The 19,435-nt window shown below is 41.8% G+C and overlaps 1 protein-coding gene across 2 annotated transcripts in view; it reads left to right on the top strand.

Moving 5' to 3' along the window:
* SNX9 (sorting nexin 9) overlaps positions 1-19,435 on the top strand; it is a 94,371-nt gene that overhangs the window by 17,210 nt on the left and 57,726 nt on the right. For both annotated transcript variants that reach the window (XM_081032950.1, XM_081032949.1), the window contains exons 2-3: positions 10,027-10,113; positions 17,860-17,934. In XM_081032950.1, the coding sequence (XP_080889076.1) occupies positions 10,027-10,113; positions 17,860-17,934 (162 nt within the window). The remainder of the gene's footprint in view (positions 1-10,026; positions 10,114-17,859; positions 17,935-19,435) is intronic.

Raw genomic sequence — 19,435 nt, 5'->3', positions numbered from 1 at the left:
GGTTATTTTCTTAACCACGGCTAAGTAGGTATAAGTAGGTTTTCGTGTGCTTTGCCCTAGAGGTTGAATAGTGATTGATAACCTTGCAGCTGTGATAAAGAACAAGGTAAATGTGCTGATATGGAGACTCCTGAGATTAAATAAAACATGAATGTACAAGAGTGTGTGTACTGTGGTTCTGAGTGGCTTTGTGTGTTTGTGCAAACACGTGTCAAATGTGTAACGTTTTGAAGGGTACTTTCAAATCTATTAGCGCTTGTGTCCTTTGGCAGAAGAGGAACCTTTTTAAACTTTATTATATTGCGTTTGCTGTTGGAAAAGTGTATGTATATACTTGTGTGCAGTGAAAATCACAATACAGAATGAGAACTCCAGGAATCTGTAGCCTTTAATACAGATTCTGTTTGCCGTCCAGTCATTTTTTGAGCTAAATTTTGGAGCATTTAGTGCTTTGTTAATAACCAGAGAAGCATTTTCTAGTAGATTGTGGTATTTTTAACAGGATTCTGAGTTTGTAAGTAGAAGTGCAAGACAGTGCTTACAATTTTTATGTATTTATTTTTGACTAGGAATAGGTTCGTGTTAAAAAAAACAACAAGACTGAAAAAGTACAAAGCAGGTAACACTGAAAATTCCTCTCCTCCCCCCCCTCCAGCCAGCTGTCTTCTCTCCTCAGAGGCTGTGATATCTTTATCTCATATCCTACAGAAGCATTCTATGCATACACAAGCAAACGCGTTTTCCCTTCTTTTACACACATGTGGTACCTTGCTTTATATTCTAACTTAATAACATTCATTAGAAATAATTCCACAGCCAGAAAATGAACCGATCTCGTTCTTTTTTGCTGTAATATGGGAGTCCATTTTATGGAGGTTCCCACTTTCCTAACCAGTCTCTCCCTACCTTTTAGGCGGTGGCTGGTCCTTTGCCATTGTAAACAGTGCTGCAGTGAACAACTGTTTACATGTGTCCTTTTGTACAAGTGTGAGTATTTCTAGAGGATAAAGTCCTAGAAGTAGAATTTTTGAGTAAGAGTATGAGTATTTGTAATTTTAATAGGCCTTTTACCAAATTGCCTCTCACTTCCATTAGCACTGTGTGAGAATACCTATTTCCCCGAGCCTACCACCCTAACCAACGTGATATTGTTATGAGAGTTTTGTTTTTGATTTGTTGCCATCTGGTAGGTTAAAAATAATGTTTGTTTAGCCTTATAAGTGAGGTTTTACATTTTTAAGAGCCATTTTTACTTTTTTTTCCCTTCCCAATTCCTAGGTAGCCTTCATAGAGTAGGGGAACCAACATTTGTGATATTAATTGCAATTATTTTTCCTAGTTGGTCATTTATTTTTTTATCTTGTTTATGTTGCCTTTGCCAGGCAAGGCAGGTATGTTTTATTTTGGGGGAAGAGCAATTTCTTCCTCTCCCCTTTTAAGGACAAGGGTTTTGCTTCCTATTTGAAATCCTCCTCCACTGCAGGATTATTTTTAAAATTCACTTAAGATTTCCAGTGGTACTTTTTACAGTTTCATTAAAAACCTTTTCATTATGGAGAATGTCGAGCATATTCAAGTATAATAAAGCCTGTGTACCTATTACCCAATTTTAGCAGCTGTTGACTCGCTTGTTTCATTCATCTAGACCGCATCAACTTCCCCCACTCTTGCATTATTTTTGAAGAAATACAGACATTTTATCACTTCATCTGTAAATATTTTAGTGTATATCTCTAAAGATGGAGAGTCCTTTAAAAATATACCATTTTGGTTCCTAAAAATTGAATACTCTTTTATATCATGCGACCCTTAAGTATTCAAATTTCCAGTTGTCTCAAATATCAATCTTTTCTGTTGGACTCAGAACCCAAATAGTCTATACATTGTGCTTGTGATAATCTTCTAAGTCTCTTAATTTATAGGTTTCCCTGCTTCTCTTTTTCCCCACCCCCCAACTTACCCACCCCCCGGGCTTGTTTTTGTCTTTGAGAATTATTTGTTAGAGAAAAATGGGTTCTGTGATTTCCTGTATCTGGATTTTCTTACTGCATCCTCATTGCCTAGTTTAATACATTCCATTGTAGTTCCTATAAATTGGGACTAGGGTCTAAAGGATAGATAAGAGTCACATTCTTGTTTCTTTTCAAGTAGATTTCATAACTGGCGTTGTATTTCATCGGAAGGCAAATAATTTCAGGTTGTCTTTTGGATGCACTGTGCTTAGATGCATTAAATTATTAGAAATTTAAAAGTGATGTTCTAATTCTGTTCTTTTTTCATTTATTTCATTTATTACCATAGGTGTCCTCAAGGTTCATCCGTGTTTTGCATATTGCAGAATTTCCTCCTTTTTTTAAGGCTGAATAGTGTGCCACTGTATGTCTACACCATATTTTCCTTATCCCTTCATCTGTCAAAGGACATCAGGTTGTTTTCGTGCCTTGGCTGTTGTGAATGCTGCTGCATTAACACAGGAGTGCTAGGATCGCTCTGAGACCTGGTGCTTTTAGAGAAACACCCAGAAGTGGAATTACTGGGTCACATGGTAGTTCTATTTTTAATTTATTTGCGAAGTCTCCATATTGTTTTTCATAGTGGCTGCACCATTTGGCATTAGCTGGAATATTATTGTAAAGAGAGACTTCTTATCTACTACTTGATTAGTGAGTGGTACAGTCTGTAAAGGAGAGGCAGGATAAATGCCTGATTTTTTTCACCTTTATTTACCAGTTTTCAAAATGAAATGGTTTCCTACCGTGTTTCCCCGAAAATAAGACTGGGTCTTATATTAATTTTTGATCCAAAAGACGGATTAAGGCTTATGTTCAGGGGATGTCATCCTGAAAAATCATTCTAGGGCTTATTTTCCAGCTAGGTCTTATTTTCTGGGAAATATGGTATGTCCACATGAATTTTAGGATTAGTTTGTTCTGTTTCAGAAAAAGAATTCTTGTTTGTATTTTATTAGAATCATTGAAGGGAGAGTTGCTATCTTGACATTGGGGCTTCCCTTCTAAAAACAGAGAGAGGTTCTTTGTTTGAATTAGTTTTTGTTGCCTAACAAACTATTCCCAAACTTAGTGACTTAAGACAACACATACATAATTATTTCTTACATTCTGTGGGTGGTTCTTGTGGTCTGGAAAGCCTGGCGGAGCTGGATGGCCTGGGGTGGCCTCACCCGCATGTTGGGGTCTCACCTCTACAGGAGGATGGCTGGGGTGGCGTGGTGGTCTCTCCTCCGCAGAGGCGAACCCAGGCTGGTTCACTTCAGGTCACAGAGGTGGTCCTGGTATGAGAGTGGCAAGCCCCAGTGTGCCAGTGCTTTTCAAGCCTTGGCTTGTATCACATTTGCTGTTATTCTGTTAGCCAAAGCAAGCCAATGAAAAAGTCCAGAGTCAAGAGTGGAAAAATCGCCTTCACTTCTTAATGGGAGGAGTGGCTAAGTCACATGACAAAGGAGTAATTCATACAGGGATTGGAAGATTTATCACGACTATTGTTGCAAACAATCTACAGTGCTCCCCAGTTTTTCCAATTTTCTGTCTTTCAGCAACATGTTAAAGCTTTTTCCAGATCAGTCTTATGCATCTGTTTAGTTTATTCCCAGATATTCCATCTCTTGCAGCTACTGTAAATGGTGTCTTCCCCCGACCCCCAATTTTAACTTAGAACTCTTGGGCAGGTGATACGTGCACACAGTTAAAACTAAAATAATATGAAAAGAAATACACTGAGAATTGTCATTCTCCTCTTCTTATCCACTCATTTTCCTCTCCCATATGCATAGGTAACCAGTTTTAAAATACTTTATCTAGTGCTTCTTTATAGAAATACTGGCCCACATAAATATAAATGTTCTACCTGTGAAAAGGGTGGCATACTGTATGCCCTATTTTGCAACCTGCTTTCCTTAATGATGTGTTCATTCCATGTCAGTGCACAGAGATTGTTCTCATTCTTTTATTGCTACAAAATATTCCTTTGTAATGGTATTTCAGGGTTTATTTAACCAACTCCCTGTTAGTAAACACCAGGGTTGTGTACAGATAAATAGCATTGTACACATGTGCATCTAGAGAATGGGTTTCCAAAGTGAGATTTCTGGGTCATAGGGTGAAAATATCTTTAAAGCTATATTGAATTAGCGTTTCTCACTTAGCAGATTGGCAAAAATCCAAAAGTTGGATACTTTATTGTGTGTGTGTGAGCCTATGGAGAATCATTACTTTCATACCTGTTGCTGGTAGAGGTTTAAATGGTACAATCCCTAACGGAGGGAAATCTGGCAACAGCTACCAAATTAACTTCTTCAGGTGTGAAATGGAGCATTTTTTCCATGTTTCAGGGCCATTTATATTTTTCTGTGAACTGTTTATTCTTTGCATTTTTCTGTTGGGTTGCTGATCTTTTTCTTGAGTTTTAGAAGTTCTTTATATATTAGAAAGATTAACCTTTGTGATACGAATTGCAAAGATTCTTTCCTTTATAACTCATGTTTAATATATTAGTGATTTTTGTATAATAACTTTGTTCCCAGCCATCTTATACGAGTCAGCAGATTATGGCCCATGGGTAAAAAAATCCGGCCTGCCATGTGGTTTTCATAAATAACATTTTATCGGAACACAGCCACACCCATTTGTTTACATGTTGTCTATGGTGGTTTTTGCACTGTAGCAGCAGAGACAGACTGTATGGTCTGTATATCTTAAAATATTCAGTATAGGGCTCTTTACAGAAAAAGAAAAAATGACCCCAATTTAAAGCAACCACATCAAAATGTTTTGTATGATGCAGCCATTTTGACATGGCCTTAAAAATAAAAGCCTGTTAAACTTTCTGGTATGTGTGTGTGAAGCAGTGGGCAGTCCCAGGTGGTGTCAGAAGTGTGTAGTACGTTACTGGTGATCATGATGTTACGTGTGATTTGGCCAGTTTGATGACCAGAACATCAAGTAACTTAAGGAGCTGGAGTTTGTAAATCCAACAAGCCTAGGAGGGCCTTGGATGCCTGGTGGAATCTTTGTCTGATACTTGGGAATAAAGTATAAGTCTCTCCAAAAAAAAAAAAAAAAAAAAAATGCCTTTGTCTGAGTGTTCTTATGTGCACTGCATAAAGAAGCTTTGATCTGGGTGAATTTTGATAGAAAATCTCTTAAAATCATCCCAGTCTCAAGCAGTTTCGTTACAGCATGGCCTCTGTTCAAAGGATTTCCTTGGTTGAAGTACTTTCCAGAACTGTTCTGGAGTGGAATAGAGGGAAGAAGGAGTAATTAGTCAATCAATTAACATAATTCATTGACCCATGACCCCTTGGAAAGAATTCCTTGTCTTGTGCAGCTATCTTGGACCTTAGGGCTGCTGTATTGTTTTTTGGGTTTTTTTTTTTAAGATTTTATTGGGGAAGGGGAACAGGACTTTATTGGGGAACAGTGTATACTTCCAGGACTTTTTCCAAGTCAAGTTGTTGTCCTTTCGATCTTAGTTGTGGAGGGTGCCGTTCAGCTTCAAGTTGTTGTCCTTTCAGTCTTAGTTGTGGAGGGCGCAGCTCAGCTCCAGGTCCAGTGGCCGTAGCTAGTTGCAGGGGGCGCAGCCCACCATCCCTTGCGGGACTCGAGGAATTGAACCCTCGAGGAATTGAACCGGCAACCTTGTGGTTGAGAGCCCACTGGCCCATGTGGGAATCGAACCAGCAGCCTTCGGAGTTAGGAGCACGGAGCTCCAACTGCCTGAGCCACCGGGCCGGCTCCTAGGGGCTGTTATATTTTAAGTTTTACTGATGAAGCAGGTGAAGAAGCTATGGACAGCATGTTTATCAGGTGTTCTGCGGACTTAGCAGGAAAGAATAAGGGAGAATTGCAGGATGGCATCAGAATTCAGAAAACTCTTAGTAGGTTGGAGCAATGGGCTGAATCTAACAAATGAAATTTTACGGGGATAGTTAAGTTGCTCTGTTTGATTCAAAATATCAACTGAACAAGCACAGGCCAGGATTTAATAAAGGCTCTTGAAATCAGAGACTGATATAAACTGAAAAGCATTTAAGCCTTAACCACTTAGAATAAGGACGGATCCATCTGCATATGTTAATGGTGTAATACAGTAATGCTGTCAGGGTCCATTAGGGTAATTCTGTTTCTTCTGGAGAGCTTGATGGTTCAGTAAAGGGAAGGCATTACGTATGTAAGATTTTATAAAAAGTCAAATGAGCGTGCTTAAGTAAAACAAGCTTGCCATTTAAAAAGGTAAACTAGTTATATGGAAATATCACCTGCACCCTGAATTTCAGTTCTCAGGGGTGTCAAATTAATAAGGAACCCTTTCCTGTGGTCTTCTGAAGGTTTGCATGTTTTACTCTTTATATAACTGAGCATCTGTTTTAAAGATGGGAGAACTACATTGCTGAAGATTTACTGCTTTTCCCCAAGATTTAATTGTCATTTGTGTGAAACCAAAGAAGCAGCTGCTTAAGAGTAGGAGCGTTCTAACTCAATGTGAACTTTTTTGCTGCCAGTTTTTGCTTGTTTGTTTCTGCTATTGAACTGTTTAATTCTGCTGTTGTCCATTTTAGGTTCTTGTTTTTTGGGTTTTGATTTGGTTTGGGTTTTTTTACAGAACAAGAACTACAGCACTGTACTTCCTATATGCAGTGTTTTTCCTTAATTTAGAACATTTTCTTAATAAATTCTTTTGTTTGGGATTTTTGGTTTGTATCAACTTGGACTCTCTTGGTTGTAACAGAATCTGAACTCACATTGGCTTAATGCACCAAAGGAGATACTTTGGTCCTCTTGACTGAAAAGTCCTGGGCTTGTCTTCCACGTGATCTCATCAGGATGCTGTTTCTCTGTCATTCTACTCTGTGTTTACTCCATTTCCTTTTGCAGACTGTCTCCATACCTCAGCTCATCAGTCATTGGCAATATCTTCAGAGAGAAAGATCCACTTTCCCCAGCATCTCTGTCACCTTCTGGGATAGAGTCTGATTATCCCTGTTTGGGTTACATGCTCAGCCGTCACTTGGAGTAGGGCAGGAAGTTTCCAGCGGCAAGGGATGGGGCAGACAAAATAACAGATGTTACAGCGTGAGTCAAGAATGAATATTTTTATGTGCCTCTCTCTTCTCCCAAAAGGAAATGTGTGCTAAGGATGGTGATTGTGCACGTATCAGACGGGTGTGGAGTGGCACACTTACTATTCCAGTACCTGGAATTTGACTTTGAGAACTTTGAATCTGCTAATGTTTATTTAATGTATGTAGATAATGGAACTTATGTATAAGATTGCTGTCTACTAGCCATTGTTCCCCTTATCTGTAATACTTTCTGAAATTGCTATTGAAAAGATAAATGTGGTTAACAGTATGAATTCAGTATATAGTATCATATAGGGAAGTTATCTACTGATCAGGAACTGTATGGACATTTCGCTCTTGAAAATACTTGAGTCATTTCTTTAAAGTATAGCTAACATTGGAAAAGCACTCTAGAAAAATGGACCTTTTCTTTCAGAGGCCACATCAAAAACAGGTTGGCATTTGGGGTGGGTGTCAACATCTTTATGTTTGGATACTGTCGGGTGGAGAGGAGGAAAAAGGGGAGTGGTAACGGAAGCGAGTGAGACGCCAGAAGGAAGCCTCATGCAAGGATCGGAAAGAGTAAAGACATGGGTAAAGGGAGACGTGCTCAGAGGTGCTCAGTGCTACGGGTTCCGGTCTTAACTAAACTTTCTAACAATAATTGCTGCCTTGGGCTGAACGGTCAGTTATTTTTTTCTGTTAACATGTTACGCTCATTTGAGGATGTGATTTTTAAATCTTTTTGTTCTCCCAGATTATTCTCATTTCTAATTTTTAAGAAGCATCTCTAGGTTTTTGGTTTTTTGTTTTTTTAAAAAAAGGCCTTAGATCAACATTTTAAATAAACCTGTAATACTTATATACATTTTTTCGTGAATAAATGTTCGGTAATATTTAAAAGTGTAAGTTTTGCGGTGACCGGTTAGTTCAGTTGGTTAGAGCACAGTGCTTTTAAGAACAGGCTGCCTGTTTGATCCTCTCATGGGCCACTGTGAGCTGCGCCCCTCATAACTAGATTGAAACAACTATTTGACTTGGAGCTGATGGGTCCTGGAAAAATACACTTAAAATAAAAGTTTAAAGAAAGAAAAAGTGTAAGTTTCACCAAGTTGTAAGTTTGGTAAACAAGAGGCTTTGGTATTCTGTATTTGGGGATTTGTGGGCTTTAACAGATTTATTAAAAAAAAAAAAAAAATTGTTAACCAGGATTCTTCAGGAACCATAAGAAAGCATCCTGCTCTTGGCAGCACAGCAGACAATCTGCCCTGGCAGCCTGCTGTCCTGTGGGTGTGTCCTGGCTGGGGGGGGGGACACCTCACAGCAGAGGTTCCGCCTCTCACCTGCCCTCAGTGCGGGAGGGCTGGGGTTGGCATGACAAACACTCTCCAACATGACAAGCAGAATTCTACCTCCTTTTGCAGCTGTATGAGAAAAATAACCTCATTATGGTTTTGCTGTCCTTTGTAATGACCTAATGAAAAGTGTAGTGCTTCTAAAGTTCTCTGCCTGCCCCTTTCAATCCCCTTTCCCAGCCTCTCAGCGAACAGACAGAAGTAAGGGGTCTGATGCAGTTTCTGGCCCGACAGACTGTATATTACCATTTGTTTCTTTCCAACTTTTTATTGTGGAAAATCTCAAACATGTAGAAAAGTTGAATTATTTTCCACTGAACACCATAAACCCACCATCTAGATTCTAGAAATAGCATCTCACTATACCTGATCCATAACATATTCATCCGTCAGTCCATCTTATTATTTTCAATGTATTTCAAAATAAATTTGTATTTGGGGTTTTTTCCTAATCTTTTTTTTACTAGCAGTGCATCCTTAATCCTTGTTACCAGGATTTCAGGTATCATTAAGCAAGTGTGGAGAAAGCATTGGCGAGCAAAAGGGCCTCACACACTTCTGACGCATGGTTGGTGTTCAGTCAATATTTGTTAAGTGAATCCATTGATCCTTAACAGCCCTTTAGGTAAAGTTCCGTTTGCCTCTTATGACAAACAAGTACTTTTAAAATAAGCCATATGTTTTCTAGGTACATGTGAGCCCCAATTTGTAAGATACACTTGTTGTATATCATAAAAGTGTATATAAAATATATATTTTTTACAACAGTGGTTCTCTTTCTTGGAATACATGCATGGCAGCATTCCAAGGAACTCACATTTCTGGGTCGGCGCCTCGGGTCCTCTTGAGGAAGAGGCTGAAAGAGCAGCCCCACCTCATACCAACCAGAAGAGTGTCCCTTCAGTCTGTTTTCTGTGAAATTCAGATTTCATTGTAGGAAAATGTTTGAAAATTACAGGTGTTTAGGTTACACCGCTCTGTAAAATCATTGTGAAGTGGGAAGTGTAATAGAAGAACGTAAATATATGTTGCTACCCAAATCTCAAATTTCCGCGTTTACTTGGCTAGAGATACTGCATTATCAAAGTTCATCCCAGTGTCTCTTCTAGATGAAGAATTCTGGGGTTTTAGTTGCAAGGAAATAATCTAAAGATGTATGACTCTTATTTGTGTGTACGTACTTGTATGTCTATATGTGGAGCTCTTCAGGGCCTGGAGTGAGTGTTCCCAGATTGAACAATATCTGTATTTTCACTTCTTACCTCCTAAAAGGAGGGGCATGCTTTTTTCCCAGCCCCATCAAGTGGATGTGTTTTGAGTATGTTGGGGGGCTGATCTCTAAATGCAGTGTGGGCAGCTACCAGAAACCTTCCCTATTTCCAACAGGGACTCGCTCATAGGCGTCATTCTTTCTCACAAGAGAGAAGGCTGATTAATCACTTTGGTAATATGTCTTCCTTTCTTCCAAAACAGCGGCTGCTGTCATGAAGTATTTGTTCATACCAGCATGTTTACAAAGTGAACTTAAAGGTTGTTTGTTTTGTTACGGTTCAGTTTACATTTGTAACTTGTTTGCCTCTCCACTTCCAACAGGCTCGGGTTATGTATGATTTTGCTGCAGAACCTGGAAATAATGAACTGACAGTTAATGAAGGAGAAATCATCACAATTACAAATCCGGTAAGAGAACTGTTACATTTGAATCTGATGGTCCCTTAAGGACTTATTTTTAAGATTTTATTTTTTAATAAATTGATCATTCAGATCCACATGAATTTTTTTCCTGTTGCTTGCAAAGTATTGATGGGGAAGTAAGAATATTTTATAAACATTGAGAAAAGTTAAGTCCTCTAAAGATAGCTGGGTAGGGTTCCATCAGACAGAAGTAGAAAGAGAGAAGTCCCAGCCAGATAGATTCCAGCCAGATGAAAAGTATAGTCAGAAAGTAGTCAGTGTTCTTAGAAGCCCCAGCTACCGTTTATTGACAGTGCGGAAGCCCGCTGTTTTGCTGGGTGCTATGCATCTTGTCTGTAAGTGTTTTCCCTATGAACTCTGTGAGGTGGGTGTTTTTTGTCCCGACCCGCGGGACACTACACGAGGGACCCCGAAGCACCTAGAAGGGAGGAAAATGGGAGACACAAAGACCGGAGACAAGACAGGAGTTCTGATCAAGTCTCTCTTTATTGCAGCTCAATCAGGGGTTATATACATTCTTCTGCTGGGTGGAGGGGCATTAACATAAGAAGGGTTGCCGCAGGCTAGCATCTTAAGCCATCCAGACACCCCCTACAGAAATGTGGGTGTTATCTAAAGGCCCAAGTAACTTCCTCTATCTCATGCTTCTCAGTTATGTGATGGTGCCTTATAGGCACCCGCCCCCTACAGGTCCCCCTTTTCTGTTTTATAAAAAGAAAAAAGAGCTCTAAGCCCCTAGGGAACTGCGCCTGTCTTAGGTTGGGACAGTCCATCTCTGTGAAACCTGGGACAGTGACAGGTTTTTGATTTTTTATGTTACTTAGAGAGCTGTCCTCTTACCCGTCATTGGCTATCCAGTTCATCTCACAGGGGAGGAGTCCTGTTTTATGACTCCTGTCATTGGAGATAGGGATCTCCTCGCTCTTGCATCTCCAGTCGGGTGTAATGGACCTGTATGGGCTTGGCCTGCAAGGCCTCTATTTGTTGTCTGAGAAAGCGCATGAGTTTATTGAGGAGGATGGGTCCCAGTGATAGTAGGATAAAGCACCCATGGGGCCAAGCAGGGGTAGTAAGTAGGGAAAAAGTCCATTGAATCCAGAGAGGGTTGGAAAGGAGGTCTCTTCTTTTTTCAAGGTCTTCTTGTCATTTTTGACTCTGTCACGAACAATTCCAGATTTGTTAGCATAAAAACAACATTTTTCTTCCAAGGGCCAGGCAGATGCCCCTTTTCTGCAGTAAGTAAATCTAATCCCCTCCTGTTTTGGAGGACAACTTCTGCTAGGGAATCAACCTGATCTTAAAGATCTTGGATAGTTTCTGAGAGTACCTGGACATCTGATATAAGTTGCCCAGATAATTTATGGTATTGTACTAGGGAATGTCCTATCCCTGCGGACCCGGTGGCAAGTGCGGTGGTGATGTTAGGCCCGCTAATAAGGGAATAAAATGGACTGCACGTTTAGTGCATCCTGCAATATGTTCAAAAGTCGGGATAGGGACTGGCTCATCTCCTGGAATGATGGATACATCTGGGAGGAGGGAGCCTAGGGCACAAACTCCTGTCCAGTTTTGTGGTAAATAGGTGTAGGCATAATTATTTCCACAAATATATACCGATCCATTGGGTGCACACATAGCAGAGGATACATTAATGAAGGAGGAGCAATTTGTAAAGGAGAGGCTTCTAAAAATAACCTCTGTAGTATATTGTTAAAGCCAAGGGGTTGGACTCAAAAAGGGAGAGCTATGTTGCATGAATTAGCAGTCATTTTTGTGCCTGTTGTGAAAGATGGCTTCTCAGGGAGCAGGGCTGTCCCTGGAATGGGGGTTAACATCTATTTGTTTTATAAGTCTCTCGGGAAGCCACCGGGCAGCTTGGGTTTTATTATCGAAAATGCAGACTGATCCTCGTCCCCAAATGAGGACAGGATCTGGGCCTGACCATAGATTTGTTATGGGGTCTCGCCACAAAACAGAGGCAAAATTATCAGCTGTGGATGGATGCCAGAGGCGGTCAGCGGCAGTTTTTGAGTTTTTGTCAAGTTGCAGGAAGTTTAGAATAAAAAGCGCATGAGCAACAACATTTTTGGGGGAATTTTTTATAGTGTACAATTCTCCACTTTTTAACTTATTTATAGTGATTTTGAGTGTTTGGTGAGCGCGTTCAACAATGCCTTGGCCCTGAGGATTATAAGGGATGCCTGTAATGTGATGGATCTGTAAAGTGGAGCAAAAGGACTGGAAATTTTTTCCTGTGTAGCCTGGCCCATTGTCTGTTTTGATAGTCTTAGGCTTGCCCATTACTGATAGGCAAGTGAGGACATGAGAAATAACATGTTTGCTGGCTTCACCTGTTTGTGTGGATGCAAAAATAAATCCACTGAAGGTATCAACTGTAACATGAAGATATTTAAGTTTGCCAAATTCAGGGACATGGGTAATGTCCATTTGCCAGATTTCATTGGGAACAAGGCCTCTAGGGTTTACTCCTAAGTGAGGGGTAGGTAGATGTGTGACACAAGCAGGGCATTGTTTTACTATTTGTCGGGCTTGTTCACGTGTGATCTTAAACATTAATCGTAATGTCTGAGCGTTGAGGTGGTGTATAGAGTGAGCGTGTTGAGCCTGATCAACAGTGGAGACGAAGGAAACAGTTGTTTTGTGTGTAGGTGAGTAAGTGTGTCAGAAAGGGGCCAAGAAAGTGGCCAGTCTTCTTGTCTAATAATGGTTGCATCAGCACCAGTGTCAATAAGGCCTTTAAAGGTTTTTCCATCAAGTTTTAAATCTAGCATGGGCTTATTGGGGGAGAGATTTTGAATCCAATAAGCATCTGAGGATCCAAAATTCTTTTTGTTTCTAGGCTCATTGCTGGCAGATTTATGGGTGGTCTGGAGTGGGAGAAGGAGTAGTTGAGCTATTCTCTGTCCTGGTTGTATAGAAATGAGAGAGGAAGTAGAAGAGGCTACAATCTGTATTTCTCCTGTAAAATCATTATCTATAACACCAGGGTAAATATATAGGCCTTGTAGGCTCGAACTGCCTCTTCCGATTATTAGACCAAAAGTGTTTGGTGGTAGGGGTCCGGTGACACCCGTAGGTAGTATCTGAGGTCCCATGTCAGGAGTTAATATTGATTTGGAGGAGGGACTGAGGTCCAGTCCTGCACTGTCGGGGGTTGCTCGGAGGAGACTTGAGACAGGACAAAGTTTTGTTGTGGATGAACAAACCGAGTCGCCCCAAGGTTTGGATTCTCTGCAGGGGCCTGGGGCTGGCCCCTCAGGAAGTTTCCCTGCTGGGGCAGGAGAGGATTGCCGTGGGCATCTATTTTTGATCTACATTGATTGGCCCTATGTTTGCCTCTCTTGCATCTGGGACATACTCGTGGGGGCAATATGGGTATGGGAGTGGGCTGGCTTAATAGTGTCTGGCGAGGGGTTGGGCATTGATTGGCAAAATGTCCGGGCTGGCCACATGAAAAACAATTATTTTTGCTTTTAGATGGATTAAATAATGAATCTTTTAAAGCTGCCCCAATAGCAAGGCCCATTTGGTGACCAGGACCAATATCAGTGCATAGGCGAATGTAATCAGAGAGTGAACCCTTTTTTCTAGGGCGGATGGCTGCCTGACAGGCAGAATTGGCATTTTCAAAAGCTAATTGTTTGAAAAAATCACTATCAGTTTCTGTGCTACCAAGGAGTCTTTCAGTGGCGTTGGTTAGGCGACTGATGAAGTCAGCATATGGTTCATCTGGCTTCTGTCTAATACTAGTGAGTTGAGTTGTGGCCGGCCCCTTAGGGAGAAGTTTTTTCCATGCCTTAGTAGCGGCAAGGTGAATTTGAGAAAAAAGGCCAGATGGATATTGTAGTTGAGCTTCATTTGTATCGTAGGGCTTAAAGCCCCTGAGCTTATCATAGGTCCAATCAGTGCACTCGCCTCCCGCTTCTGCGTTGCGGCGTGCAGTTTCTTTACAGGCCTCAGAAAACTCAGATTTCCAGAGAACATAATCACCCCCTGATAGGGTGGCATGGGCCAAATAGTGCCAATCGTGGGTGGTTAACCAGAGGTCATCTAGGGATTGTAAAATTGAGAGTGTAAAGGGGGCCGTGGGGCCATATTCATCCACAGCTTTTTTGAGTTCTTTTGTGGTTTTTAAATCAAGGCGTTTATAGTGTCTGGCGGGTTCTTTATTATCTCTGTCGGGGTCCTCATCACTATCTGCACTGCCCTCTTCAGTTTTTATTGGGGGGAATTCAATAACAGGGAAAAGATTAAGAGGGGGTTTTTTAGCAGCAGAGGAGAGTTGTGAATCTAACTGTTGAAGTTGTTTAAGGAGAGTTAGATGTTGTTTTTTGAGTTGAACGGTTTTTTCTAATTGTTGGACTTGGTGGGAGAGGAGAGTTTGATCAGGATCCTGGATAGGAGCTGAAGGCATTTGGGGATTATAGGGAGGGGGCAATTGATTAGAGGCCAGAGACTGCCAGTCAGGATTAGCGGCAGCTTCCTCTAAATCAGCCTCGTCCTCAGAGCTTAACTGATCGTCCTCAGGTGGGCTCGAATTTACATTAAAATCAGGACAATTAGGTGAGGACTCTTTTAGTCCTGAGATAAACTTGTCATGAACACTAACCTCTTGTCCCATTATGAGAAGGAATAAAGACTCTCCTCACGTAGGCAGTCGGTTGGTACAATCCGCCAACACGGACCCAAACGAGATGGCTCGGATGGTAACGACCCGCAGATGAATGTCTTTTGGGACTCACCCGGCCGGAGCGACGGGGGTGTTGGGATGAGAGGAGAAAAAGCCCTTACGTGAGCAATTGGTTGGTATAATCCGCCAACACGGACCCCGAGAGGCGACGCGGCTGGTAACGACCCTCAGGCGAAAGCCAGTCGGGACTCAACCGGTCGGGAAATCCTCTGGGTGGACGATTGGAGCTCAAAGTAAGCAGGCAAAATCTCGCTCAAACGGTCCCAAACACCTAGAAAACTGTCTCGTTGGTGAACGACTAAAACCCAAAGTGAGCTGAGAGCAGATAAAAAAGGAGACTGGGACAACAGGTTAGGGGAAAGGGGAACCCTAGTCTAAGTGTCTGAGGGGAAGCCTGTAGACTATACATAAGTCTAGAACACAAATATATGTCCCATTTTTTGAAGGAGTCGTCCGCTTACCTGTACAGATCTCCCACAAGTTGGGTAGTCTTATGGTGATCAAAGAAGAAATATGCTGCAGCTCCTTAGACCGGACGAACTCAGACGTCTCGTCTTCTAGGAGACTTCAGGCCCCACGTTGGGCGCCAGTTGTCCCGACCCGCGGGACACTACACGAGGGACCCCGAAGCACCTAGAAGGGAGGAAAATGGGAGACACAAAGACCGGAGACAAGACAGGAGTTCTGATCAAGTCTCTCTTTATTGCAGCTCAATCAGGGGTTATATACATTCTTCTGCTGGGTGGAGGGGCATTAACATAAGAAGGGTTGCCGCAGGCTAGCATCTTAAGCCATCCAGACACCCCCTACAGAAATGTGGGTGTTATCTAAAGGCCCAAGTAACTTCCTCTATCTCATGCTTCTCAGTTATGTGATGGTGCCTTATAGGCACCCGCCCCCTACAGTTTTTAATCTCTTTTTACAAATGAGGGTAATGAGACTTAGAGAAGTTCAGTAACTTGCCCAAGCTCATTCGTCTTGTAAGTGGCAAATCAAGGATTCAAAGCCACATCTGTTTGGCCTCTAAGCCTCTGCCTTTTCTTCTCTGCTGAGGACCACCACATGTAAACAGGTGTCCCAGGGTACAGGATATGTACAGGGCCAGTAGGAGGCAGGCCAAGAAAACTGGCACTTGGGGCCAAATCAGAATAGGACCTGTGTGCCAGGCTATACCTAGACTTTGGATTTCATTTTGTAAATAATGGATTCATTTAAGGGCTTTATAGTTGATACTGTTGGAGGGAGGTGACACGATGAGACCTGCACTTTAGGGAAATGAATCCAGCAGACGGTGTGGTGGAGTGTAGAGCACGACTTTGGGTAGCAGCAGTAGGAGTTGAAAGAAGATGGGTGCAGGTGGCCTTGCAGAGTCAGAGCCAGAGGACTTTGTGCCTGATTGAGAATGTTGGCGAGAAAAGAGTCAGCGATCGCTGAGGTTTTTGTCCTTGGCATCTGAGACAAAGTGGATTTATTAACAAATGTGAGTCAGGAAGAAGAGCTTCTTTGGAAAGATTAGAAGAGTTTGTTTTTAGATATGTTGAGTTTAAAGAATAGTAAATAATGAACCCTGGCTTACGCTTTGGATCAGTTTAAAAATGGAAATGCAGAGCTGGAGATAGGCTGCGTCCCTGCACATCTTTGGCAGCACGTGAGGAAAGGTGCCAGGAAGGACGAGGGGACTCTGGGAAAGGTAGGAAGAGGTGCAGATGTGCTCCACTGGCGGGAGTGGGCAGGACTGTGGCAACATAAGAGCAAGGAAGGAGAAAGAGGAACGGCCGAGAGGACGGATGGTGGTGTCTTCATATTGACAGTGTTTTTAAAACCTGTGTTACATGTCTTAGATACCAAAAAGAAGTACTGGGGAGAAAAAGTATATGTAGTTTTATAAAATATGCTAGGTGTATAGAAGTAAATGGTTCTATTTTTATTCATAGGAGAAATTAAGATTCTTTTATCTACCTATCTAGTTTTTTTAATGAAGAAGTATTCTTCACATCTTGGTAAAATAGTATTGTGTCTAAGTTGCTGTTGTCAAAAATGGACATTAAAGTTATAGTTTAAAGTGATTTTTTAAAAATGTTTTATCTAGATTCAAGTAATAATTTGAGCACAATTTATGAACGTAAGACAACTCTTACTATTTTAAGGAGAAAAGTGGGACTTGGGTAAAATAATAGATTGAAAAAATAGGAATCCTGGTGTAGAGTACTTTAGTTTATTAATGTTACTTATCCAGAAGATCTAAGGAACTGTGGACGAGGTAGCTTTTCCTAAATAACAGGTAATCCCAAAGCTTGGTGCCTTAAACAACCATTTGTTGTTGCCCTGGAATCTACAAGTCAGCTGGATGGTTCTACTCACCTGGGCTCACTCGTGCACCTGCAGTCACCTGGTGCCAGGCTAGAGCTCAGCGTAGCTTCATGGCTTCACTCACGTCTGGCAGTGCTCCTCCTGGGCGTTGGCTGGCTGTGGAGGTGTCAGAGGTTGGGCCTGTCTCTGTCCTCATCTAGCAACCCAGATGTATTCACGTAGAAGCTCTTTTGGTTGGGAAAAAGCAATCTGAAGTGTACAAAACCTCTTGAGGCCAGGCTTTGGACTCACCCCATGTTATTTCCATCTCATTCTGTTGGCTAAAGAGGTCACAAAGGATAACACAGATTCTAGGGGTGGGGGTGAGCATGTGCAGTCTACTTCTTGACAATCAGAGCTGCAAATCATTTTTGTAATCTACCACAGACCATAGAAAGGAATTACAAACGATGGTGTTCTACAAATAGGCTATTTTAAAATCTTTGGTCACTTGCTATTTAACTTTGATTTTTATTGTTTTTAGATTACATATCATTTTCTGGAGTAAAGAGAAGACTTAAGAATTTAAGAATTTGAACTGTGTTAGCTCTGTAGGAATGAAAGCTTAATGTTAATTACTTTTCACGTATAACAATTCCCAACGCAAAATTTCTGCAGGAAATGCCAACTATAGTCTTTCTTTTCCTTTTTCTTTTTTGAAAAACTCTTAGGATGTTGGTGGAGGATGGCTGGAAGGAAGAAACAGCAAAGGAGAACGAGGTCTTGTTCCTACAGACTATGTTGAAGTAAGAGCTTACTGTCATTTATTAATTAAACCTGGTCTTTGTCAAACGTCTTTTTTTTTCTAAGATTTTTTTTTACTGGGGAAGGAGAACCGGACAGTGTGTACTTCCAGGACTTTTGTTTTCCAAGTCAAGTTGTTGTCCTTTCAGTCTTAGTTGTGGAGGGCGCAGCTCAGCCCCAGGTCCAGTTGCCGTTGCTAGTTGCAGGGGGCGCAGCCCACCATCCCTTGCAGGAGTCCAACCGGCAACCGTGTGGTTGAGAGGACCCGCTCCAACCAACTGAGCCATCCGGGAGCTCAGCAGCAGCTCAGCTCAATTTTAGTTGCAGGGGGCGCTGCCCACCTTCCATTGTGGGACTCGAGGAGTTAAACCAGCAACCTTGTGGTTGAGAGCCCACTGGCCCATGTGGGAATCAAACCGGCAGCCTTCGGAGTTAGGAGCACGGAGCTCCAACCACCTGAGCCACCGGGCCGGCCCTCAAATGTCTTTTTATGAATTATCAACTTAAAAGACAAAGGAAGATAGCAACTTCATTTTCAATTAAAAAAATTACATTATAAAAGTAATACATGGTAATTATATAAAATGTGGAGAGTACATTGAAGTAGCACTAAGAAACAATATTAACTATAGGCCCAAGCTCCAAAAGTTACTCCAAATATTTAGATTAGGTTCTTTCCAAGGAGAGCAACTTTTAATTATTATGAGTAAAAGTCCCTGTTTTTCATTCACTTGTATAACAGCTGCTACCTACAATATTGTTTGTTGTAGAATTGAATCACAAAGTTTAAATAGATTTTTTTAAGTAGCTTACTTCTCCCTGTGTTAATGTAGGGCGCATCTCTCAGTTCTTTCTCCCATTCCCACAGACAGAGGGTCTTGAATGAAGTGCTGTGAACCACTGCCTGGTTTAAGCTCCATTCTGATAGATGCCGAGGAGATAGTGTTACAAGCCCCGAATGAATGGGCTCCCTGTGGGGACACACCCACTCAGCCCACAAACCTTCTGCCTCACCTTCCTGGCGCCCCCTGCCGGTGGTCTGTAGGTTACTCGAAGTACTGAGCCCGTGGTGAGCTCTCCTCTCAATCTGAGAGGAAGAAACGAAGGTAGCCTGGTGCCCTGGGAGTAAAATTGGAGTGAGATCAAGAAGAAAGGCGCCTGTGGTTCCTCTCCAGTAGAGAGGAGTAATGCCCTGGGAAAATGTTCGCCTGAGCGCTGCCTGCACCATGGGAAGGTCTCCTGTTGTTCCTGGTGGAACCCTTTGGAGAACCTGATGAAATCTCAGAACTATGGGCATGTGCGTGCACCCCAGCCTTTCCCATACAGTTGCGGAAGGTTCACCGGCCCCTGAAACGAGTCCATGTCTTAGTTTGTGTTGTGTTTTAGTTCTGTGCACTGTGCATTCAGGGTTCTAAAACTGACAGGAACGAGAAAAATCTGAGGCTTAGTAGATACTGGCATTAATTGCATTTTCTGGAATTTTGCACATTTACAGAAAGGAAT

This window comes from Rhinolophus hipposideros (genome assembly GCF_964194185.1).
Source record: "Rhinolophus hipposideros genome assembly, chromosome: 3".
NCBI lineage: Eukaryota > Metazoa > Chordata > Mammalia > Chiroptera > Rhinolophidae > Rhinolophus > Rhinolophus hipposideros.
This window is presented reverse-complemented; position numbering and strand designations above follow the sequence as displayed.